A 26952-nucleotide genomic window follows, 5' to 3' on the forward strand; every position below is an offset into this window, starting at 1 on the left:
TGACTAGGAAGCATAGTGTTTCTTCTCTCTCAACAAACGTGACTACTAAAAGGAAATCAAAGGGTAGAAAAGAGAATATAGTATACTAGTTTTCTGTTGCCCCATAACAAATTGCTATGAATTTAGCATCTTTAAAAAACACCTATCTATTAGCTCATTGTTTTGTAGGTTAGAAAGCCAGGCCAGCACAACTGGCTTCTCTTCTCTGCCCAGAGTCTCACTCAGGATGTTGGCTGGTTGGATTCTTATCTGAGGCTCCCCTTCCAAATTCTTTCAGGCTGTTGGCAGAATTCAGTTTCTTGCTGGCTGGTTGTTACTAGCTTATGTCCTTGCCATATAGTTCTCTGTCATCCATACAAGAGGGGAGAACCCAACTATCAAATCCCCTTAAGGTTTCAAATCTCTTTCACCTGGAAGCTCCTGGTCGTTTTTAAGGGCTCACCTGATTATGTCAGCCCCACCCAGGGTAATCTCCTCTCATCATTTAGATTAGTGTTTGATCGGAAAAAATAGAAGAGGCCATCTGTCATGGGGTCCATGTTAGAATTTTATTCACTGTACAGTGTAAAAAGCGAATCTTTCTCACCTGTACTCCCAGACCACTCCCTCAACTTCCAAGTGCATTCTCCAGTAGTAACCACTCTCCATAGTCTGTCGTTACCCTTTGAAAGATTTTTATCCATATTCATAGATATGAGAATATGAAAAAATATACTTTAATTTTTTAGTCAAATCACAGTAAATAAATCACTTAATTTTTGAGACTTAGACATATTGTGGCATATATCAGTAGTTTAGTATTCCATTGTATGGATATACTACATTTTATTTCTCTGTTCACCCATTGTTGGGTATTGGGTTCTTTCTGGTTTTTGACTATTAGGACTAAAGCTGCCAAGAACATTCATGTGTATTTCTATTTACCTTGGGTACCTACAGGTGGAGTTTTTTGGTTGTATAGTAGTATGTTTTAACCTTATAAGAAACTGCCCACCTGTTATCCAAAGTGCCTGTACCATTTTGCTTTCACACCAGCAAATTTATCAGAGTTACACTTCATAATATCTAATACTTGATATTATCAGGCTTTCAAATTTAGCCATTTTGGAGAGTGTTCAGTGATAACCGGCACTGTGACCACTCCTTCATTTGCTTGGCTGTCTTTGTGAAATTCTATTTGAGTCTTTACCCATTTTCTAAAAAGTGGATTGTTATTATTAAATTATTTGAATTCTTCAGATATTTGAATATAAGTGCTTTGTCATGTATATATGCCAAGTATATAATATTTTCTTTCAGTCTTTGATTTACATATTCCTTGCTGATCACAAATTTTAAATTTTTTTAAAAAAATTTTAATTTTAATTTTTTAAAAGATTTTATTTATTTATTTGACAGAGAAAGAGAGGTCACAAGTAGACAGAGAGGCAGGCAGAAGGGGAGGGGGAAGCAGGCCCCCTGCTGAGCAGAGAGCCCGATGCTTGGTTAGATCCAGGACCCTGGGATCATGACCTGAGCCGAAGGCAGAGGCTTAACCCACTGAGCCACCCAGGCACCCCACAAGTTTTTAATTTTGATGAAACATACAAATAGATAAATAATTAGATTGTCACAATATCATACTTCCTGGTGATTGTACCTTCATGTTAAGGTAGTTAAGTCCTTCAACTTTGTTCTTTTGCATAATTGTTGTAGTTGTTACTAATTGCCTACATTTCCATATAGATTTTAGAACCAGATTGTCATAGTGTTGTTTTACTCTTTTATCCAGTCTGATTATTTCCTTTTAACCTGAAATGTTTAGACATTCATTGTCCAGTGTGGTAGCCACTAGCCATGTGTGGCTATTTAAATTTAAATCAGTTTAATAAAATGTAGAAATCAATTCCTCAGTTGCATTAGTCACATTTGAAGTGCTCAGTATCTGCATGTGGCTGGCTGGTGGGTTCCTGTTGCACAGCTCAGATATAAAACACTTCTACCATCATAGGAAGTTCTGTTGGATATCACTGGTTTAAACCATTCACATTTAATTTAATTATAGACTTGGCTAGGTTTAAGTCTGCCAGTTTGCTGCTATTTTCTTTGTCACATTTGTTCTTTCATTTTTCTTTCTTCTATGCCTTTTGGATTATTTTTATGATTGCATTTCATCTTTACTATTGACTTACTGTCTGTATCTCTTTGGCCTTTTATTTCTTTAAAATAGTAATTGGTGTAGGCTTTACTTTATCACACATATCTTCAAACAATATTATAATGTTCCATGTATAATATAGAAACCTCACAACAGTATCTCTCCATTCCCTCTCCCATCTGTTATGCGGTCACTATCATACATTCTACTTCTCTGTGATTACAAACTCTGTGATACATTGTTGTTGTTGTTGTTTTAAACAATAATATTTTCAAGAAATTAAAACTAACAAAGTTCTCTTACAATTATCCACATTTCTACTTTTCTGGCTGTTTTCATTTCTTTTTATAGGTCTGATGTCATTTTCCTTTCTCTTGAATAACTTTTAATGTTTCTTAATAGTGTAGGTCTGCTATTAGTGTATTTTCTTAGATTTTTTTTTTTTTTTTTTTTTTGGTCTGAAGATGTCTTCCTTTGACTTTCATTTGTGAATGATATTTTTATTGGTTATGGAATTCTAGGTTGTCATTTTTTTCTTTTGGCATTTTATTGATGTTCTGTTGTCTTATGGTTTGCATTGTTGTTTATGAGAAGCCTGTAGTCATTTTATATGTTTCACTTGTCTATAATATGTCTCCCCATATTTGGTAGCTCATAAAGTTTTTCTTTATCTTTCTTTTGAAATATTTTGCTCTAATGTGCCTAGTTATGGGTTTCTCTGGATTTTTTCCTGTTTGTAGTTTGCTAATTTGGATCTCTTAGTTCATGTTTAGAAAATTGGAGAATTTTCGGTGACTATCACTTGGATATTTCCTTCCCTCCCCCAGTCTCTCATCTTTTCTGTATGGCATTCCAATTACAAGTATGTAAGACCATTTGATATTGTCCCACAGTTTTTTTTGACTCTATTACAGTTTTAGTTTTTCTATAAGATATTTTTAGCTTGGATTGATGAAGATATTTAACTTGGATATAACTATTGAACAAATAATTTCATTCCATTGTTTGAACTGCTGTTAATTCTGTTCAGTAGGTTTTTTATTTTAGATGTTGCATTTTTCCTTCTAGGAATCCCATTTGTTGCCTTTTGTTGTTGAGAGTTTTCAAATCTCTCTTGTAGCTCACCACCCATTATATCTATCTTCTTTTCCTGTAGAAAAAGAGGATATTTTTTTTCTTCTTCAGCATATTTGTCATAGTCGTTTTTTAAAGTTTTTATCACCTGATTGAATATCTGGTTCATTTGTGGATCTCTTTCTTTTGACTGTTTTCTCCTGACTGCGAATCACATTTTTGTGCTTCTTCCTCTATAGTAATTTTTTATTGTATAGTAGATGTTGTGGATGATACATTGTAGAGGTGCTGGATTCTTATTTCTTCTTCTGAAGAGTGTTGACCTTGGTTCTAGCAGGCAGTAAATTATTAGCTTGTTGTATTGTTCATGTTGAGCCTTAGTTTTATACTTTGTTATTAGGGCAGATCTATTTCAGTTGTGTACTAGGGAACATTTCTGATTCCTGGGATATGATCCTTACTCTTAAAATATGGTTCGTGCAGGTTTTTAGTGGAAAGTCTGAAATGTTTATTCAGCCCCTTTAATTTACAGAGTTAAACTTCAAGCTTCCTGGGCTGACATTCTTGAAAACTCTACATAGCTCCTTCTGATTTCCATTTTCCCTTTGCTAGGCTCCTTGTATTTCCCCTGTACTTGTGCAGTTCAGCAGTCAACCAGAGATTTCAGGGGAGTGCACTTGCAGATTTTGGACTCCCTCCTTTCTATAATTTTCTTCTTCAATTTTCAGCTGATACACCTGCCCTTATTTCCAACTTCTCAACCCATCCTGAGGTCTGTCTTCTTTGTGCAGCAGTGACTGGGGTATGCCTTCAGAAAGACCTTGAAAATGTGCATCTCACTTTACATGGTTTCCTACTCCCAAGAGTCTCATTCCCTCCAGTGCCCATTGGACTTTGGTTGCACTCCACTGATTTGGAAGAATAGATTATAAATGTTATTAGCAGGTGACATAAGTTAACCATGCCATTACTGGGAGCTAAAACTGCATAATGTATTGTGCATTATTCATGTGACTTTTTTTTTTAAATATTTTATCTATTTGACAGAGAGCGATGACAGGCAGAGAGGGAGAGAGAGAGAGAGCCAGGAGGAAGCAGGCTCCCTGCCTAGCAGAGAGCCCGATGGGGGACTGGATCCCAGGACCCTGAGATCATGACCTGAGCTGAAGGCAGAGGCTTAACCCCTGAGCCACCCAGGCAGCCCATGTGACATTTCAATGTAAAATTTAAGTCACCAAATACTTATCATAAACACCTATAATAACTTTATTCCATTTTGTGAGTGACTCTGCCATAGTTTACATGATTTCCTATTTTTTGGAAATCAAGTATTTGAATGTTGTAAGTAATGCTGGACTCTCATTGTATGAAGAGAATAAGAAATGTGTTTGTTTTCAGGGTTTGGAATTGGGTTTCTCACAAATTAACTTAACATGGTTGTATCTTGGTGAAGGTCTAATGATCATAAAATCTTTAGTTTCTTTGGTAAATTATATTTATCTTTTCAAATGTGCCTGCATCCTATTTTAGTAAAAGTTTTTTTGCTTTAATGAATTATAATTAAAATTTTAAATTTAATTTAAAACAATCTTAATTAGTTGTTTTAAATTATTGCCATTGTCTTTGTTTTCCTTCAGCAAAAAAAAGAAAATATTCGTTCTTTAACTATGTCTGGCCATGTTGGTTTTGAGAGTTTGCCTGATCAGCTGGTCAATAGATCCATTCAGCAAGGCTTCTGTTTTAATATTCTCTGTGTGGGTAAGTGGCAAACTCTTCCTCTAAATTATTCCTTTATATTCCTTGTGTTCTCTTCACTCTTGGAAGCAGTATGATGCTCATGTTATTAATTTGAGATCATGATTGCAGATTTTTTCAGTTACTTAAATCCTATCAGTTTTGGTTTTCTTTGCTGTACTGCTTTAAACTTTTTTGATCTTTAAACAATTCAGTGCTTTCTTCAGAATGCTCAGTAACTTAGCATGTATACTAGCTTTAATGTTCTGCTAATGACTCAGTGGACCAGCCTTAACTTGTATGTCTTTCATAGACAACACAGTCTTTGGAATGTTTGAAATATTTGGGATCCTTGAAACCAGTCTAAGAGTTCTTCTTTTTCTCATTTGTCCTCTACACCTGGGACAATGTACCTTTGTTTCTTTCAGGGGAGACTGGAATTGGAAAATCAACGCTGATTGACACATTGTTTAATACTAATTTTGAAGACCATGAATCCTCACATTTTTACCCACATGTTAAACTTAAAGCTCAGACATATGAACTCCACGAAAGTAATGTTCGATTGAAATTGACCATTGTGAATACAGTAGGATTTGGTGACCAAATAAACAAAGAAGAGAGGTACATGTTTTCTTATTGTAATTGTCTTATTTTAAGACATTTGTCTTGTCCCAATAGGCATGATTTGGTTTTCTACTATGGAAATTCATACCGTTTCCTCTCAGATTTTGTTTTTTTTTAATAAATCAGCAATGTTTATTCTTAACAAATTGACATTTTTCTACCCAGTTGTCTTAATTCTTTTTAGCATAATTTGACTCAAATTATTGAAATGTGTACTTGGGCAAAAATCATATTCCAGTTTGGTGTATAATAAGTGATTTGTACTAATTTTGAGGCAGGACTTATTTTGTTGAAGGGGAAAAAAAGTAAGACATACAATAGCAAATATATAATGGCCAAAATCATGGTGCATGAATTTTTCTGTGTGTAAAATTCTAAGCAAATCAGCCAGGTCCACTATTAAGCATTGCAGGAAAAGTTTGATAGTTGAAATTATTATTTATATTTTATATTATGTCATTCTTTCTTCTATAGTATTATAAAGTGATTATAGATTGTGTATGAGACTCAAAATATGAAACAGGGAAATAGGTTGCGGTTAAGCAGGAACTTCTTATTTTTTCTTTTTGAAATGCATATTTTTTCATTGTTAGAGGTGTATTTCTAATTTTCTAAGTTTGATTTAGAGGGAAAATAGTTTGCATAATTGATTCCCTTTATGTGACTTAACGTGAGCCTTTCAGCACATTTATGTGGACTTTCCAGAAGAAGCAGATTAGTGGTAGTCAAAGGCCTATCACAAGTTGCTTTAAATCTTCATAATTTCTTCTTTATAGTTTTCTATGTAGAGCTCTTATACATCTTTACTTAAATTTATTCTTAGATATTTGGCATATTTGATGCTCTCATAGATGATATCTTTTAGAAATATTTCATTTTCTATTTGGTGTTTAGAAATATAATTGATTTTGCATACAGTGACTTTTGTAAATTCTCTGATTAATTCCAACAATTCATCTCTAAATTTGTGTAGATTTTCTATATATGTATAATAGTATAATCTACAAATAGTAACATTTATATATTTTTTTCAGTTCTTCTCTTTCTTTTAAAAAGTTTTATTGATGTATAATTTAAACAGAATAAATAAAATGCTTTTTTTTTTAAGTGTACAACTCAGTTAATTTTGACAAATACATAGTTTTCTAACTACTACCATGATTATAACATAGGAAATATCCATGGTCTGAGGTTCTTTTCTCACATGTATGTGCAGGTTTAGTGCTTCACCACGGACTGGAAGAAACTGCTGTCTGTCTAGATTATTAGTACTTTTGTTGGTGCAGGGCCTTCTATTCAGTGTCCTTACCTACCAATTCTAGTTGCCTTGGCCCTCCTGACTTCCTGTTTCTGTCTCTTCAACTCAGTGAGTCCACTGTGCTCTCTGCTTTTTTGTGCTGTGCTCTGGAAACTTGCCTTCAGGCAGTAAGCTGGGAGAATCATAAAGCTTTTCTCATTTATTTCCCTTCTCAATGAACACAATTTTACACTGCCTGTTGTCAGATGTCTGAAAGACTTTTTTGTATATTTTATCAAGTTTGTAGTTGTTCAGAGTGGGAGAATAAATGTAGTCCTGGTTACTTCATCATGGCTAAAGACAGTTTTAATTTTTCTTTCTTCCATTTTTAAAACCCAACTGTACTGGGTAGGACTTACAGTATTATGTTGGATAATCATGTTATTAGTGGGTATCATTGCCATGTCCTGATGCAAAGGGAAAGCTTTATTTTTTACCATTTATTATGCTTGCTTCCTTTTTTTAAAAGTTGGAATAAGGAAGTTCCATTGTATTACTAGTGAGAGTTTTTTTTTTATTACTATGAGTAAATATTACCAGACATTTTTTGTTTTTGCATTCTGTAGAGAAGATTGTACATTTTCTTTAATCTTTAACAAGATGAATTTTAGTAACTGACTTTTCATTGGTAACTTAGCCTCAAAATCTTGAATACCATTTTGTATTCTTTATATATTAGGTATAAAATTAGAGTTATTTTTCTCTGAAGTGATTGGTGGAACTCACTAATAAAACCATCTCAGTCTGGAGTTTTCTGAGGTTTTTAATTAGTAACTAATTTTCTTTAATGATTATAGGCCAATTGAGAGTAGTTTCTCGAGAGTTGTAATCTTTTTTTTTTTTTAAAGTTGTTATTTATTTATTGAGAGAGAGTGAGAAAGCATGACAGGGGAGAAGGTCAGAGGGAGAACCAGACTCCCCATGGAGCCGGGAGCCCAATGCAGGACTCAATCCCAGGACTTCGGGATCATGACCCAAGCCAAAGGCAGTCGCCCAACCAACTGAGCCACCCAGGTGCCCCTTGAGACAGTTGTAATCTTAACAGTGTTCCAAGTGTCCATTTCATCCAAATTTTCGAAGATACTTATTTAAAATATTTGATAATATATTCCTCATATCATTTTATTGTTTACATCATCTGTGATGCTATCTTCATTTCCTTTTCTGTTTCTGATTATTTGTGCTTGTTTTCTTTTCCCTTTGATCAATCTCAACAAAGCTTTGTTGTTTGTGTTTTTTTTGTTGTTGTTGTTTTATGTGGAATTCTTAAAATTTTTTTTTTTTTATTAATATAATGTATTATTAGCCCCAGGAGTACAGGTCTGTGAATCTCCTGGTCGTCTATTTTTTTTTTTTTTTGGCTTTATTATTGGTCTTCTCAATTTTATATTGTTTTTTCCCTACTTATTTTGCCTTTCTTTGGGTTTTGATCTAATCTGCTCTAATTTCTCATTGATTCTCAGCTTTATGCTCTTAAGATAAAAAATTATTTACTGATGTTTGTTTTTTTCCTTTGATTCTCATTCATTGTGGTTTTTTTTTTTTTCTTTTATGCTTGGTTATTTTTTTATTGTAGATTTCATGGTCTTTGGAAAAGTTTTTGCAGAGATACTTTGAGGTCTAAGATGAAGTTGTCTTCCTTTAAACAGATTTGGATATGTTTATGTTTGGCCCCTATTGGCTTTAATACTCTGAGGATCCTTAAACTCATTTTATGACTCAGGGTTCTCAGCATCAAAGAGGCACTGTGAACCTTGGCTTCGAATATGTGTGAGAGCAGACCCTGTGACTTCAAGTTCTCAAGGGCTTTTTGTCTCCCTTTTTATTTTCCCTGATTCATTTAGTGCCAGGGCAACCTTTCCTACAGAAACTTGGGGAGAGGAAAGGAATTGTAGGTTAATTTCTAGTTCATTCTTACCCTGAAGGTGTGGCTTTTAGGACCTCCATTCAGTGTGGGGAGGCAGTTTCTTAATAGACTCCTACCTGTATGGTCCCTGGGCTTTGATTTTTTCCTTCTTGTCCTGTGAGTCCTTTAGAAGTGAGGCTCAGGAACTAGATTGACAAGTGGCCTCAGGACAAAACTAGCTCTGATGCTTTTAGTGCAGGGGTTAGTAAACTCTTTCTGTAAAGTGCTAGATAGTAAATATTTCAGACTTTGTGGACTTATAATCTCTGTCCAAACTACTCAAAGCAGCCATAGGCAATACATAAACCAGTGAACAGGCCTATGTGATACAGACATTATCTGGACTTGGCCCATTTACTGACCCCCCTTCTCTAGTCTTCTGCTCACCTCTCTCAGGCTCCACTGTCTCTTCAATTTTGACCTGGTAATTCCTTATCACTTTGGAAGTTTTTAAGGAGGTGATTTTTATATTTTAAGCCATTGTCTTTTGTTTCATTGGAAGACTGAGTATGCAGTGTATTAGAATTGGAAACCTAGGGCAAATTACTGTGGAAGAACTTCTAATGGTATGCTGTTTATTTAGCAGAAGATGTTTTGGTCTTCATTTATGACAAGTGTAATGCAACACAGTCATGTAGAGGACTGTTTATGGCTATTAGGTCATAAAATAGGTCGTGTTACTGATCTCCTTCAGGTCATTAATACATGCTTCTTTGAATTTTTCTTATGTTAAATATGTACTTACAGATTAAGTTTTACTATTTTATTATTTTGGGGAGGGAATCATGTTGGATCACATTTAGACAAGTTTCCCAAGGATAGTGTTCCTGATAATGAATACTTGTGCTCCTAATACTCTCTCTGATAATGTTCAAAGTATAGGCTAGGTATTGTAGAGAAAACAGAAATATAAGATAACTGTCTCTGTTCTCACATTTGTTTACCATCTGCATGGAAAGAATGGTATTCTGCGAAATTAAAAAAGGTGATGATCCTGAAGGACTAGAAGGATCAGGCAACTTTATGGAAGAAGTCAGTTCTGTGCACATTTATTGAGTCCCTAGGCTTCTCAAAGTACATCTCCATTTGGGCTACAAAGGCAATTATAAAGGTGTCCAGGGAATTTGACAGAGGAACTATTTGCTATTATTTTTACTTGGAAAGTCGGGTTTACTTAAGAAGAGTAGGAAGTTGAATTGTGTAGATAATTTTTAGTATATCAGAATGAAATGGAACATTCACAAACTAAGATGAATGCCCATGTCCATGCAGTGTGATATGATTTGCATCTTGAAGGACGAATAGAATGAAATAGCTAGAGGGAAAAAGGCATGCCAGGAAGAGAAGTGATCTAAGCAAGGACTTAAAGTGTGTGTGCCTTTCCTTTACTTGTAATTAAAGATAAAATCATGCCTGGATTACTGGTTATTTTCATTTGATGTACGCCTTTCCTCCTTTCTTTGTTACTGTTCTTCATGCCTTATTAATCTGATTTAAAAAGCAAGAAGTCATAGAATTTGACTTAAATGTCTTTTAGGTTATTAATACTCATGCCTTTTCTCAGTTAAATAATATGTTCAGTTTGGTTGTAGTTAAGTGCCTGGCCTCATTGAGCACCGTGGCAAGTATGGGAACCCTTATCAGAAAGGGGTGCAATGTGTGAATGAATGTGAGAATGAGTCCATGTATCTTCATTCAGTTTCTATAAAGCAGTTTAAAGCACAGGTTGTACTGATGGTTTTAAAGTTCTACCTTTGTATGCATATTCTGTGCAGTTTGTTTTATTATTAAAGTTCTCTGTTTAGCAAAGATGATAACTATTTATTAATTGGTAAAAGTATAGATCTCACACCTTAGAATTACATAAATATCTTACTTAGGTAACATGGATATGCTGTATTAAATAATTAAATATTTATTTTTGCAGCTACCAACCAATAGTTGACTACATAGATGCTCAGTTTGAGGCCTATCTCCAAGAGGAGCTGAAGATCAAGCGCTCTCTCTTTAGCTACCACGATTCTCGCATCCACGTGTGTCTCTACTTCATCTCCCCGACAGGTCACTCTCTGAAGACACTAGATCTCTTAACAATGAAGAGCCTTGACAGCAAGGTGGGCTTGGAAAAGGACTCAGTTTGTCATGCTTTAATATTTATTTTGAACTTCTAAAATATCTTTATTATATATATATTATATATATATATATACACACACATATATATTTTAACTTTTATTCTGTGCATTTTTAGAACATTTGATAAGTTTCAATGTTAGGTTCTTTCCCAGAGAAATTCAGTTTGGAAGATGAGCTGCAAAGAAAACACATTAACATAAAATTTTAGTCCTTTTTTTAAGTGATTAAATTGCATGCCAGAATTTATTTGACACTAATTTTACTTTATGATGCTACTAAATGAGAAGAAGTTCATTGACAAAGATTAAGGTCTAATGTTTCATCATGTGTTATAATAAATTATGTTTTAATTTGAACCGTCTGAAAACCTGCTTTTGAATTTCTGAGCCAGCCAAAGAGTGATATGTAAATTCAGGGAGCTATAAAAAGTAATATCTACAAATTAACTTACTTGGTGATTTTTTTTGTTTGTTTGTTTTTTTAAATCCATGTTAAAGGTGGTTGAAGACTGCTATCTCTACTGAAAAAACTAGATTTCCTATAACCTCTGATGGTGTGAGAAATGCAGCTTTCATTATACTGGCTAATGATTTTTTGAGAAAGGATTCAAGAAAAAGGGCATGCTGGCCAGTAGTATTTTCTGTATAAAAATCAGTCTGGAAAAGCATAAGGCTGCCAGTGAAGTTGTGATTGATTGACTTTTGGCTAGTTGCATAGTCCCCTGGCTTTAGCAAAAACTTGATGAAGCTTTTATGGTAGTTTACTTATCTGATCAGATGTCATAACCATTTATCCAGTATTTTCATAGTTGAGTCTAATTATATAGAAACTCTTAAAATCAACATAAAACCAAGAGTGTGCGAATTTTTCTTAGCTAGAGAGAAGCAACATGATGTAATCTGTATAAACTAATCTGTATAAACAACATAGAATTTGGTGTCCTTGGAGGCTGGTTTTAAATCCTGGCTGTGTCACTTAATAGCTTTGTGTTCTTTGATAAGTTTCTATAGTCTCCTGAGCCTCAGTTTCCTCACATCTAAAATAGAAATTTAAGGAGAATAATGCCCTACTTCCGGGGGCAGATGTGAGTGTTAATTAAATTGATAGCTTGTTTTTCGTTCCTAAAAGCAGAATACTCCTCTGCTTGAAATGAAAGTTACCTTTTGCAACCAGTGACAGGTTACCATCAGTGTAAACCATCTTTTTCCTTGCTCTTAACATACAAATATATGAACAGCTTTCAGTTTAGCTTTCAGTCTGTGATGTACCCTGCCAGCCTAATTATAGTGATATTCTTGGCTAAGAATGCCTGAGGTACTCCCCAACTATACTATTTATAGCAAGCCCCACAGACATTATCCCCAGGGCCAGTGTCATGACTAGGCCAACCCTTGTGGCTCTTACTATGATCTTGGGACTTCAGCCAGATACCACCAGGAAACTTTGAAGGACAAGGTCTGTTACAGGTCCTAGAGGGTACATGGCATGCTGAAAGGCCACACAATGGGGTTAAATGTGATCCTGGGCTCTGCCTTTATTAGGGTTGAGTGTCAGGTGTCTCAGGTTTTATAAGTTCACTCTTTATTGGCAAATTTAAAACATAAGAGTGGGATTAGGGCATGCTCAAGTGGTCAGTTATCAAGGTCACCCAGGTTTTTTAAAAGGAAAATGTTACAGGTGGAGGTGGCTTTGTGCCTTATCCGGTTTTGCTAGTAGCTGTGTCATACAGCTAGCAATATGTTTATTCGATATGGATGTCTTTGAAATGAGCACCTTGACAATCAAAGCTTAATGTCAGACACTTCTATTACAGAGTGCTTTTGCTATCTACTGTGGAAGTAATTATAAGATGTTAACTTGGCATAGTTTATTGACAGTCTAAGTATATAATATTGAATCCAAGAACTTGGCATCAAGTTTGTATGTACTTTAGCTAATTTAGCATGAAAGCTGTTTACCCACTATTGCTGGTGAGTTTTCATGGGTAGATGAGAAAAATCTTTATTTCTTCTGGAGCATATTTATAAGACTAATAAATTGAATATACACAGTAAGTGTGGAATTGTAGAAGAGCAAGAAATTTAAGAATAGAATTGATTTTTACTTTTCATTCTGAAAATTACATTGATACCTCACTCTCTTGATACTAGATAGCCTGAAATTTTTCACTGAAACCAACTAATAACCAAAAAACAAAAAAACCTACAAACCCTAGATTTGTGGAGACCTCAATCTTTTATGGGACTGATCTTGCAAAGATAGTCTTCATGACCCCAGAGTTTTTCCTTTCTGGCCAGTGATAGGACTTTAAGGCTGAGAATGTCATGAACACTTTCAATTGGTATTCATAAAATTTCCTTTCTTCAAACAATTAGGTAGGAGTCTCTCACAACAGAGTACAGATTAGATGGATTCACTGGGAAGGCGATCTGCTAAAATGAGAGGAAGAAGGAGAAACTCAGCTGCTTCATAGTTTTGCAGAAGGATCAATTATCCTGATTATTAATGCTTAGATTATTAAGAAATAAAAAATAGTACAGATTAGATGGATTCACTGGGAAGGGGATCTGCCAAAATGAGAGGAAGAAGGAGAAACTCACCTGCTTCATAGTTTTACAGAAGGATCAATTATCCTGATTATTAATGCTTAGATTATTAAATTAAAAATACTTAGTGAATTCAGCAGGTGATCTCAGCTTCCTGCTTACATTTTGTGTGTGACAGAATTATGAGAGACTTTGAGAAATAGAAGAAAATGTAAGATTTCTAACCCTAAATTCAGATGTAAGATTAATTTTGTAAGAATTCTGCTTTTTAAAAGCAGTTACTATTAAGGCCAGCATCTATAGAAGTGATTTGTGTAGGGGAATATGGTGACAGTGACAGTCAGCGATTATCTAGGTTAGGAGTTGGCAAGCTTTTTCTGTGAAGCTGTGCTCTAGTAAATCTTAATTTATATCAACAGACAACTGTACCATAGTTTGTTCATTCCCAGATCTAGGTTATGGAAGTTAGTCAGAGACTGAGTGGTTTTGAATGCAAAACTACAGAATTAAAAAAATAAATCTCCAATTATGATATTTTGTTTTTCTTTATTGTTAATAGGTGAACATTATACCAGTGATTGCCAAAGCAGATGCAATTTCTAAAGCTGAATTACAGAAGTTTAAGATCAAGCTCATGAGTGAATTGGTTAGCAACGGTGTCCAGATATATCAGTTTCCAACAGACGATGAAACTATTGCTAAAATCAATGCTTCAATGAATGTAAGCTCCTAGTTGAATTTTAATTTTATTTACATGTGAAAAGACTAATTTATAAGTGACATTTCTGCTAACACACTTTCACTTGTGTCTTCCAAAAAGACTTCATACTTATTGAGTTTTCAATAAGTTCAATATAGGAAAATGTTTTATTTTCTAGAGTTGGAAAAAATATATGAGAATGTATTTACTTTCACCTAAATAAAATGATACATTGGCAAGGCTGGGATTTTCCTTTTGTGGCATCATGTTTACTAATTGCCTTAGAAAGATGCCTTTAGTCCTATCTTTAAAAAACATGTGAAGTCTTTCTATTTATTCTCCTTTGGAATGCTTGGGAACTTTAAAATCTTTAAGGACATATTTCTGATCTGGTATTTAAGCTCATCCTCCCTTACAGCATCACATGTACATATTAAACATTCACATAACTTTTCTTTTCTTTTTTTTAAAGACTTTATTTATTTATTTGAGAGAGAGAGAATGAGAGAGAGCATGAGAGAGGTCAGCTGGAGAAGCAGACTCCCTGCCGAGCAAGGAGCCTGATGTGGGACTCGATTCTGGGACTCCAGGATCATGACCTGAGCCAAAGGCAGTTGCTTAACCAACTGAGCCACCCAGGTGCCCCAATATTCACGTAACTTTTTATCTAATATGACTAAAGATGGCTAAGTTCTTTGTGATACTTTCTTCAGGCTACTAAATTTCTTAAATATCTGGTTATATTTTGAAGAGTCATTGGTTTTAACTTAACCATATGTTCTTGTGGGAAATACCTCCCTGAGATTGTTAACTTACCTACAAAATTGGGTTAATACCTGCAGTTGGGTTGTTGTGAGGATTTAGTCTTTGTTCACTGCTTAACACAGTGACATTCAGTAACTGTTCATGCCATTTCTCCTTTTCCTTTTCTGATTTTTCATTAAGATACTTTAAATATATAAAAAACTGACTAATGTAAATGAAGTGATCTCAATACTGATGTGTTATATTGTCTCTAAATATAATTTTATTATTTGTGCCCACTTGGAATAATTTTTCAGAAAGACACAATTAAGATACTTATCAGTTATTAAAAATTAAACGTAATACTTAATACTTAAACATTAGACCTTTCTCCTGTATTAATTCTTACCTTCAGACATACCAGTCTACTCTACTACTATTCTCTAAATCTAGCTGTTATGTGTTTGTTCAAAATCTTCTCCTTACTTAAGTTAGTTCTTACTCTCCTTGGTCCATCTCTGGTTTGGGTTATATCTTCCTGCTCACAGTGATTCCTCATTCCTCTAAGTTTATGTAACATTTTAGTACCTTTTGTACTAGTTTGGGGCTTAACTACCATTTTGTATTAGTACCATGCATCTGTGCACACATTAAACATAGATATATATTTTAGTTATTCATTTGGTATGTGTAAGTGTGTGTACGTGTGTAATTTCCTCAACATTATCTTTGTCTTTTAGGGCAAAGATAATATTGAGGGAAATGATACCTATACTAGAATCTTTTTTTATTCCTGTAGCATGATACCTTGCATGTGGGGGATGCTCAATGATTAATTTTCTTTATGGGGCCTGAAATTTACTTGTATAGAACAGTTGTCACATACTCACTGCCAAGTTTTAAAATTGGAGGTATAGGGATGCCTGGATGGCTCAGTTGATTAAGTAAGCATCTGCCTTCTGCTCAGGTCATGATCCCAGGGTCCTGGGGATTGAGTCCCCTGCATCAAGCTTCTTGCTCAAGAGGGAACCTGCTTCTTTCTCTGCCTGCAGCATCCCATGCTTGTGCTGTCCCTTTCTCTGGCAAATAAGTAAAATCTTAAAAAAATAATTTTAAAATAAAATCAGAGGCATAGCAGATCATTTGATTTTAATAACTTTGTTATTTAGTACATTTTCTCTAATCTATTACTTTCATAAAACTTTTTTAGTTAGTGATTTATCATAATAGTGTGCGATATGATTTGGTATCATGGTTCCTTTCCAGGGACATTTGCCATTTGCTGTTGTAGGAAGTATGGATGAGGTAAAAGTTGGAAATAAGATGGTCAAAGCTCGCCAGTACCCGTGGGGTGTTGTACAAGGTAAATGAGATGAATGATGACTGGGAATACGCATGTCACCTAATAGTCTGAAAGTTGCATTCAGTGCATTCTCTAAGGTGATGCTTATTTTGGGTTATGATTTGCTTATCAGAACAGTGGCATGTATTTTGTTTTGGCCAAGTATGTGGAGGCTGGGCTTTCCCATTTTCTTTATTATATCACACACATTTTGTGCCTGGTGTGCCAAGACATTCAGAAAGTGGGAAGCACTAGACAGAACAGAATTTGAATATAAATATTAGTGTTTAAACATGATACATAAACTAATTACTAAAACGTAATTCTAGGCACAATAAACCACCTCGTACATTTATGTATTTCCAATTATCAAAGTATTGCCAACTATTTCCAAAACTAAGTCACCCAATTAAAAAATTTTAGGATTTATCTAGCCTTGTAATGAATAAGTAATTAGTACTATCTGGTTCATTCATTTACTTGTAGTACTAATAATGGGAAATGGATTACCCCTGTTAGTACTGGTTTCCTAATACTGCTGATATTTTAATTGACAGATTTGTAATTAAAAGATATTGACAAAACTTAACATTTTTAATGTATAAAAATATAAAAGTAGTAATTCTACTTAAAACTATTGGTTACAGTTACATAATTATTTGTAGTCTTCCAGTCACCATAACCCTAGAAGAAGGACCATGTAAGGAGAACTAAGTATATTTATTCACTAATTTTGAATGGTGTCAAACACAACATCATAAATATGGCATTGTATATAAAGAGTTTGATAATTATAGCATGTACAGATGGTATCTTGAGTATGTAGAATTACTACTTTGAAGTTTTAATAAAATAATATTACAGGGTCTTTTTAAGCACTTTGTAAAATCTCCTAAGGATGGTTTGTAAAATGCTAACAAAATATTAGTGAAATAATTGGAACATTCTAGTGACATAATATAATGTATTTCTTTCCTGTTTATCCATTGCCTACTAAATTTAAAGTAGTTTCCCAATCTGTTACATTGCTTATAATTCAGTGTGTGTAATGCAAGAGTTTCTTCCTTGGTTACTTACATAAAACAATCATAGGTGTTAGACTGATCATTTCACTGTTATTTCAGATGTGTTTTTATAGATTCTTTCATTCAACAAGCACTGTGTGCCAGGAATTAAAAATTGGTGTTGCTGTTTTCTTGTTTTTCTGGCTAGTGGAAAATGAAAACCACTGTGATTTTGTAAAGCTCCGGGAAATGCTCATTTGTACAAACATGGAAGATCTGCGAGAACAGACCCACACTAGGCATTATGAACTTTACAGGCGTTGCAAACTGGAGGAAATGGGCTTTACAGATGTGGGCCCAGAGAATAAGCCGCTCAGGTAACGGGATTTCTGTGAGAAGCCAATCAAAGAGGAAGTTATAGAGGATTGTACTTTGTTTTATATCCAGGATGTTGGAGAATGTGGTTTTCAGAAACCTGGCAAACCATGAAGTAGAATCATTTGCTTTTGATTAATTATTGTGCTTCTCAGATCACTTGAGGCTTTCTTGCCTTTGAAGGGTCTCTAATACTTCATCTGATTCTAAGAGTTTAAGAAAGAACACAATGGCAGAAACCCATTATCTCAGTACATGCTGAAATGAATAACTAAAGGAAAGAATTCTCATTTGGTTTTATATTTGTATTTTTCTGAAAAAGATAAAAGTATATTTCTCTGTTCTTCTAAAAGAAAGTTGGAATGTGAATCATATTAAACCAAAAAACCCGTTGTTTTTAGCTTGGTGAAAGTTTGGAATGACTTAAATTTAGGAAAATGTCTTCTAAAGGAAGAATGAAAGTGCTTGTAGGAAGTCAGGGATTAAACTGTTTCTTAAAATATTCCAGGGTAGTTATAAGAATTTTAAAGCCTGATGACCTTCTTGTTCAGTAATTACAGCATTCAGTGTTATAAACTTGCTAGGTAATTTTATGTGGCTTTACATCCCTGACTTGTTTTTATTAAGATACGTAAACATGAAACTCTAATCCTTACCTACTACATCAGATTTGATATGATGTAGCATTCCAGAATAGGTTTTTTGCATGGAGGAAAGTAGGAAATCTTCAGGAAAAAACACTCTAAAACTCTGTTATGGAACTAAGGATTTTTTTTCCATTTCATTATTTGCATTTTGGTCATTTCCCTGACTCTTAGTATTTGTACTAGAGTAAACACAAAAAGTAGAAGGAGAACATTACTTCAGTGATGCCATTGTATCTGACCTTTGGGAAGATTTAATAGTAGATGAGGTTAAATTTTTCAAGTTTTTAATCTATGGCTTTAATTAGTTTTTTTTTTAGCTCTAGTAGTATGATAAATTATGATATCATATCATATGATATCATCATGGTAAGTTAGGATATTTTATATGGTATCATATAAAATATGATAAATCTAGTAGTATGATAAAAAAGAATTATGTATACTCAACCCCTCTTCACCAATTTCAGGCATGCTGTGCTTTTGATCACTTCTGATAAAACTATTTTCTCTATTGAAGATTTGGCTTCACTAGTGTTTTCCAGAGGAGGCTTCATGTCTCATTCTTTCAAGTCTAAGGGGCAATTCAGAGGTCTCGGTGTACATTAGTAAGACACAAATACTGAGTGAGAGCAAGTGGGACAGCCTTTGAAGTACTCTGAGAAGAGGGATTCAGGTTGCCTGGTGGGTCAGTCATCAGGCATCTATGGAAGATTAAGAAATGCAGGTTCAGAACTTCTACAGATAGAGCCTAAGAGTCTGCATTTAAGTTAAATTTTCCATTCACTCATCTAACAGATACTTGCTGTTCGTCTCCCATATGCTTTCACACACTGCTGGTCAGTTGGTCAGTGGGTAGGTAAGCACCGTGGGCTTAAACAGAAACTGCCTTACAGAATTTCTGGGATGGAGGTGAGAGGAGGACCCTCTGGCCCTTTGTGGAAAATAGAGTCGGGGTGCTCACACAGTAGTCCTGGTGAGACCCTAAAGACTTGGTAGTGTAGAGGTGGTCAGAAGTACATTTAGGACATGTAATTTGAAGGTAAAGTTCATAGGACTCATTGATGGTTTGGGTATGGGCTGTAAAAGGACAGAGGAATCAAGGATGACTCTGGTCATTGAGAAATGACCTGAATTTGGCTAAATGGTGGTAATGTTTACTGATAGGAGCAAGACTGGGGAAGGGATAGATTTTAGGGGTTATGATTAATAATTGAGAGGTTTCAGACATGTTAAATTTAAGTTGCTTATTAAATATGCCAGTGAAGGGGCACCTGGTTGGCTTGGTGGGTTAAACATTCAGCTCTTGGTTTCAGCTCATGGCATGATCTCATGGATTGTGGGATGGAGCTCTGCATTGGGCTCCACACTCCGCAGGGAGTCTGTTTTGAGCATTCTGTTCCTCTGCCTTTCTGCCCACTCATATATGTACATGTGTTCTCTGTCTCTAAAATAAATAAAGCTTTTAAAAAATAAATATTCCAGTGAAAAGTTTCAGTACGTTATTACATAAATGAATCTGGCACTTAGGGAGAAGTTAAGGCTGAGATAATAATTTGGGAGTCAGCAGTGATTTAATATGAAAAATCATAAACTTTTATTTTATTTTTTAAAAGACTTTATTTATTTAACAGAGATAGAGCCAGAGAACACAAGCAGGGGGAAGGGCAGAGGGAGAGGGAGCAGCAGGCTCTCCACTGAGCAGGGAGCCTGAGGAGGTGTTCCATCCCAGGCTCCTGGCATCGTGACCTGAGCCACCCAGGTGCCCCCAAATCATAAACATTTAAAACAAATCATAACATTTAAATCATAAATCATAAAACTTTAAAAATAAAGCTCTGGGCTAAGTTCTGGGGATATAATACTGAGGAAGAGCCTATAGACCTGCCTATCATGGAGTTTACATTCTTATTGGGGAGGCCAAAATCAAATAGCACAATTAATCACAGTTGTGAAATGTCTGCTAAAGGAGAGATGGTATGTAGTGAGGGAGGGTTTCCTGACTTAATTTGAAAATCAGAGAAGATTTTCTTGAGGCAGTTACTGTTTTGAGCTAATAATTTGGGGAAATCAGAGCAAGACATGAAAAGACTGCAAGCAGAGAGAGAATGACATCTTTAGAGCTCTTTAAGAAGGTCAGCGCAGCTAGAGAGCATAAGATTGAGAGAACAGGTAGGCAGTAATCAAACTGTGGATCACTTGGTTGGGATTTGTGCTTTGTTCCAAGGGAAAGGCAAAACCACCATTCAAGGAGTTACCATTACCATATTTACATTTGAAAAATCACTTTTAGCTATAATGCAAAGAAAGTATTAAAGTGGTATGCAGAGATGCTTAGGAGAGACCAGTGGAAGAGTATTGCTTGGACTGAAGTAAAAGTGGTAAAAATAGAACTGGATGTGTTTGAGACATATCTAGAAGATGAAATTGAAAGAACTTAGTGACTGTTTGGATATAATGAGGTAAAGAAGCAGGAAATGCCAGAAGATGCTGCTTAAAAAAAAAAAAAGGCATCTAGTTTCCTGGTATTATGGTTTCATTGGCTAGGTAGATGGTTGTACTTTTCCTTGAGACAGGTTATCTCTGGAAGGACTGGCTTTTTTGTGGAGCTGCAGTGATGGGCATGATGGAGCATAAGCTTGGTTTGGGACCTGCTGACTTGAGTTTCCTCTGGAACATACAAGTGACAATGTTCCACTTTGGGTATTTTTCTGGAGCTCAGGGAAGAGGGCTGGGCCAAAGTAATAAACTTAAGAGTCATCAGCATTTAGATGGCTAACTGAATGTATGAATAGGGATGAGATTGCCTAGAGAGAGAAGTATGTCTGAAAAGAAAGGTGCCTTGAAAACAGACTTGAGTCACTCTGATATTTGTCAGCTGGAAAAGTAGATAGAAAAGATTGAGAAGTCTTGGGTAGAGGAAGGAGGTAAGCCAGCAGTGTCGTGTCTTGGAAGCCAAGTGAAGAAAGTTTCAGGGAGAAGTCAGCTGTGTTGAAGCTGAGGATCAAGTTCTTGCTATAGAAGTACAGCAGTGTAATAAAATCCAGTTGCTTCCTTTACAGCTCTTTGAACATAATGAAGACCACTCCTCTAAAACAAAAAGGGCAATAAGTTCTATGAAAGACTACATCAGCCAAGAATTACAGATTCAAAGGGAAATCTTAGAACAGGTAGAAACCAGTTTCATTCTGTGCTGGGAGTGGAGTGAATGAGCTGAAACCATTTCCCGCCTTTTTTGGTTTCTTCTTGACAATTTACAGCCTAGTCCAATATGCCTGGCTTAGGACATGTATCCTTTTTGTCTTGGCCAGAGTGGGCATGAATCTAATTAATTGTCCCACCAGACTATATCCCCAGGGAGAAGAGTTAGCTCTCCAAAATTAATCAGGCTAACAATACCAAAAGAAGGTATAGGTAGATGGTGGACATTCAGAATCAAAGACTGCTTAGAACATCCATGTTTTTTAAAGCATTTCTTTAGTTTGGGGAACATCTGCTCACTGATCAAATGAAGAATGGAAAATTGGAAAATGGAGATTCTTCAATTTATACTGGGTAACAGATTGGGTAGGGAACAAGCAAGAAAGGATGGGGAACTAGATCTTATGTAAGGGAGGCCTCTGCCTGCCTGCGTCTTCTGCCCTTCCTAGGCTGCTCTTCTTAAGAGAGAAGACATTTCTTACTGAATTTCTTGAATCAGGCACGGCATAATGTTTCTTCTCTTGGTGTTTTATTTGCGAATAAATTATTTGATAAAGCTTCTGTAGTTCATTATAGCTTGATGTCTTAGGAAAGTTCTACAGTTTCAAAAAGTTATATTCTGTTTTCTGGGCAATATTTTCCATTTAATTTAGGGTATACCTAATAGTAGTCACTCTGATTTGGTTGAAAGTTCATCCCTCAATACTGTATCTATCAATTAAAAAAATAGTTATATAAACTTGTTGGGATGACTTTTAATTCTCTTTACTACCCAATCTTCTTTATTGCCAGAACCTTCAGCTTGTTTTCCATTTCCATTTTATTGTGAAGAGTTAGGCTGAGTCATAGTTATTGTCCAAATCTCTCAACACTACTCATGTGCTTATCATGAGGTCCCAGTAAATGGCATTATACTCTCCTCTAATCTTAATTAGCTGATCTTTAATTATTAAAGCTAGATCAGAAGTGGTGTTAAAAACCTTCTTAAATCCCTAAGTTATTTTAGATTAACATAACCATTTTCATTCCCACAGTTAATCATCTTTAACATTTAAGTACAAAATCACTGCCATTTGAAGTGTTGAGGGACCTGTAGTTTTGAAAGGAAGATTCTTGTAGTATTTTAGGTTAAGTGTTTGACTTAATTTTTTTGTGTTGTAAAATTTGTGTCTTTGGAACTCTCAAGAATAAAAAACTTTCTGCATTTAGTCTAGAGCCGAAATGGAAAAAGCTTAGCAGGCTTTTTAGAACAGGATATAAAACACAAGTCCTAAGTGAAGGGACTGTAGTGATTTTCTTGATGAATATGAGCATTTGAGAATTTTTTTTTCTTCCTCTTTGATTTTAAACTTTGCTTTAAACAGTGATATTTGCAAGTATAGTAATGTTTCATTGAATATTAAGCTAATTTTATACTAAAAAAAGCAAGAATTTTTACTAAAATAGCAAGAAAACTTTTTCATTTTTGTTACAGTAGCTGCATTAGTTTTACAATACTATGTAAATTGTTCCCTTACAGATCTTCTAGGAGTTCCTTTACCACCTTTTGAAAGATAGTGCAGGTTTCTTTACTTAGAATTGATTTTACTTAAAATTTACTTCTGGTTCTCAAAGCTGAAAAACATTGAGATGTGACAGAAAATATGCAGGAGGAGTAACATGATTTTTTAATCTTTTTTTTTTATTCATTGTATTTTATTTTATTTATTTATTTTTTAAAGATTTTATTTATTTATTTGACAGACAGAGATCACAAGTAGGCAGAGAGAGAGGAGGAAGCAGGTTCCCTGCCCAGCAGAGAGCCCGATGTGGAGCTTGATCCCAGAACCCTGGGATCATGACCTGAGCTGAAGGCAGAGGCTTTAACCCACTGAGCCACCCAGGCGCCCCTTTTTTTCTTTTTTAAAGATCTTATTTGCTTATTTGACAGACAGAAATCACAAGTAGGCAGAAAGGCAGGCAGAGACAGAGTGGGGGAAGCAGGCTCCCTGATGAGCAGAGAGCCAGATGCAGGGCTCAATCCCAGGACCCCTGGGATCATGACCTGAGTTGAACAGAGGCTTTAACCCACTGAGCCACGCAGGTGCCCCTTTAATCTTTTGATAAAACAAAAATCTGACCTGGTTCAAATTCTAGCTTTTTACTTACAGCTATGTTGCTTTGATTACTTTACTTCTCTGAGCTTTAGTTTTCTTATCTGTAAAACAGAGTATTAGTGCTAGTTTGCTTGGGTGCTATGGGAATTAGGTAGATAAAGGATTCCAGGAAAGTATCTTGTTGGGAGTAGCTATTCAAGTAGGTCTTTTCTCTTTGCCAGGTAGATTTATTTTCCTTTTAAGCAACTCAAGTGTTTATATACACAGATAATGAGAACTTTTTTAAACTTACATTTGGTACGAATTCAAAACATCATTTAAGTCATTTGTCATTAGAGACTATCAATCCAATGTAGGATCAGTGAATTGTAGTGAGGTTTCTGAAAACAATGAAAGTAGCCTGATATAGAGGCTTCATTAAAATAAGAACAAAACAAACATAGAAAAATAAAAAGCCTGGTAAATGTTTCCTTAAGATCTGGGGCATTAATGTGGTTATCTAGGGCAGTTTGTACATTTTGCTTTTAAAGATACTGTTTAGGATATTTGCCTCTTCAAAATACTTGCTACTCATACCCTGCACAGTCGGCCATAACAGCTGTTGCGTGACGTTTCTTACTCTAATTCTCCTTTTACTTCTAGAATTCTATACTTAGAAGATTTATTTTTCCAGTTATTGGAACAGTGACTAGGTTGGTATGTCTGGAACCTTAGGAGGATTAGATTTGTTTGGTAAGATATGAATCTGGAAGGATAGAATTAGGCCAGATGGTGAAGTTCCTTAAGTGCTATTTAAAGGAGGTGGTACCTTATTTAAGACTGTAAAATTCCTTAATTCATCATACTTATTTCTATTTAGATATAAAGTACTTATGTAAGCAGTAGAAATTTCTTACTGTAAAACAGCTGGAAGGCACATTTGTGCTCCTTGTTAAAACTTTGGGATAGTCTCATAGTGTGTTAAAATGGAAGGGCTTGGTGTTTGACATATATAAGAAGTCTGTGATACCTCTGAATGCTGTAAGTAAGAAAGGGCAGCTGGGCATAGTGTTCCAGGACAATCCTTGCTCTGCTTGGTTAAATCGAGCTCTACTTCCTGGCAATTTCTGTCATTAAATGAACATTGTACAAAGACCTTGATGTGTCTAGAGAGCTTTGCTGGGTAGTCGGTTTACAGAGATAATGATCTATTAGAAGAGAGAGACAGGGTATAAATGCCAAAGAAGAGTACGAAGTGCCATAAGAGTGCTTAGAAGGCATAGCTAGTTCCAACAGGGGGTAGGAGAGAAGGCTTTTTTTTTTTTTTTTTTTTTTTTAAGATGTTATTTTTTTATTTGTCAGAGAGGTAGAGCAAACATAACCAGGGGGAGTTGCAGAGGGAGAAGGGAGCTTTATGTGGGGCTCCATTCAGGACTCTGGGATCATGACCTGAGCCAAAAGCAGATGCTTAACCATCTGAACCACCCAGAAGGAAGTTGCATTTGAAATTGGACTTGAGGAGTAAAGGATTAGCTGGGTAGAATGGGGTTTGGCAGGGGGGCATTAGTGTTGGAAGCACAGGAATTACACAAGCTAAAGCATGAAATCTGTGGTATTAGGAAGAATGACTAGGTTGGTATGGCTGGCACCTTAGGAGGATTGAATTTGTTTGGTAAGAGACAAATCTGGAAAGGTAGAATTAGACCAGATTCAAAAGTGTAAGTGCTATTCAAAAGAGGTGGTACCATATTCTGTAGATAACTAATGCTGTGGAAAAAAAGATAAGAGGTCTGTGCGGTTTTTCTGGAAAATCTAGGAGTGGCAAGAAGTAAGAAAATGAAAGAAAGGGGAACTAAAAGCCCAGAGGTCAGTTAGGATATTAATTTATAATAGTGAAGGCAAAAAAATCACCAAGTTTGAGTTGGGCTGTAACAATATCTGTTGAAATCAGAAGATGGGATTAAAATGATGTCAAGGTCACAGACTGAACTCTCAGACCTTGGTGATCAGATACAGAGATAAGGTAAGGGAAGAGTCAAGGATGACTTTAAGACTTCAGGGTTTCCAAAGACAGTGATGCTAATTAAGACTGAAAGAGGAATTCATTTGGGGTAATACCAGAATACTTCTTGAAAAGGACTTGATAAATCAGAGATTTCAGAAACCTGGTATTCTGTAGCTGTGGCATCTGTGGCTTTTTATGTTTCATGCTATAGGAAATGTCATGTTTCAGGTTACTCTGTATAAGAGGGTATTGGTAATTGTTATTATAGTATAAGGCTTAACCGGAGAAGTGTGAGTGTTTGGAAGTTTCCTACATCATTTTTTAACATGAGAGTACCACAAATAACTTTTTAGTCTTCAAGAAACCTATGAAGCTAAAAGACATGAATTTTATGGAGAACGTCAGAGGAAGGAAGAAGAAATGAAGCAGATGTTTGTGCAGCGAGTAAAGGAGAAAGAAGCCATACTGAAAGAAGCTGAAAGAGAGGCAAGTATGCTGGTTTGATGTGATCTACATTTGTTTTTTAAGTATCCTACTGGGGAGATTTAGCTCAAGAATTTAGCTGAGATGCTTTTGGAGATTACTTGTTGTTCATTAAAAAGTAGTTATTGTAACCCATAGTCTTTGAGTACAGACTTCAATTTTGGCCTTTTTGCGTAGTCTTCCATAAGAAGTGGTTCACCAAGGACTTTTACATTGGCCTAGGTTACTAATAAGGGTTTTAAATGCTTTAAGTTTGAACCAGAAATGTTTTAGCTGTGGCTTGATAAAGCCTTTCTTGGGAGTTATTGAGAGTTGTTGGAGTTGATACTTGCTATGAAATAGGTAACTATGAAAGCAGTTAAGTAGTTCTTTGAGTTTGAAGTCAGGCTTTCTAGATGAGTCAGGTAGTTGTATGACCTTTGGATAATCTTGGTACACATGTGCGCTTGCATACACATAAACATCACGGTTAATTTCCATAATTCTGTGTGCTTCTAGTTCTTCAAGCAATAATTTTATATTTGGGTTAAACTCTTTTCTGTGGACCTAACCACAGTGGCTACTTTTAAGTGAAATGGCCATATTCAAGATGACGGTCAAAAAGGATAAGCTCAAAAGGGAATTTGCCATCTGTATTTTATATATGTGTGTTTATGCATCTGAGGGGAGGATGTTTTTTCCTGGTCATCTGAAAGCTAGTTGTAGACATCATGACACTTTATCCCAAGACCCTTCAGTTTGCATCTCTGAAGCTCAGGCATGTTTTCCTCCATAACCATTGTACGAGTTTTACACCTAAGAAAATTAATAGGAGTGCCATAATATCACCTGATCTCCAGTAGGTATTCACACTTCCCTAATTGTTCAGAGATGGCCTTTTGTTGTTATTTTGTTTCGTTTTGTTTTGTTTTGGGGGTTTTTT

General features: G+C 35.4%; 1 protein-coding gene across 4 annotated transcripts in view; it reads left to right on the top strand.

The window, feature by feature from the left end:
* Positions 1–26952, top strand: part of SEPTIN10 (septin 10) — an 80015-nt gene that overhangs the window by 43541 nt on the left and 9522 nt on the right. For 3 of the 4 annotated variants that reach the window (XM_059134264.1, XM_059134265.1, XM_059134266.1), the window contains 7 exons: positions 4849–4969; positions 5374–5569; positions 10703–10889; positions 14017–14178; positions 16168–16264; positions 17456–17624; positions 25901–26033. In XM_059134264.1, coding sequence (XP_058990247.1) covers positions 4849–4969; positions 5374–5569; positions 10703–10889; positions 14017–14178; positions 16168–16264; positions 17456–17624; positions 25901–26033 — 1065 coding nt within the window. The remainder of the gene's footprint in view (positions 1–4848; positions 4970–5373; positions 5570–10702; positions 10890–14016; positions 14179–16167; positions 16265–17455; positions 17625–25900; positions 26034–26952) is intronic. The other variant, XM_059134267.1, reaches the window with a different exon arrangement.

This window comes from Mustela lutreola, chromosome 9 (genome assembly GCF_030435805.1).
Source record: "Mustela lutreola isolate mMusLut2 chromosome 9, mMusLut2.pri, whole genome shotgun sequence".
Taxonomy (NCBI): domain Eukaryota; kingdom Metazoa; phylum Chordata; class Mammalia; order Carnivora; family Mustelidae; genus Mustela; species Mustela lutreola.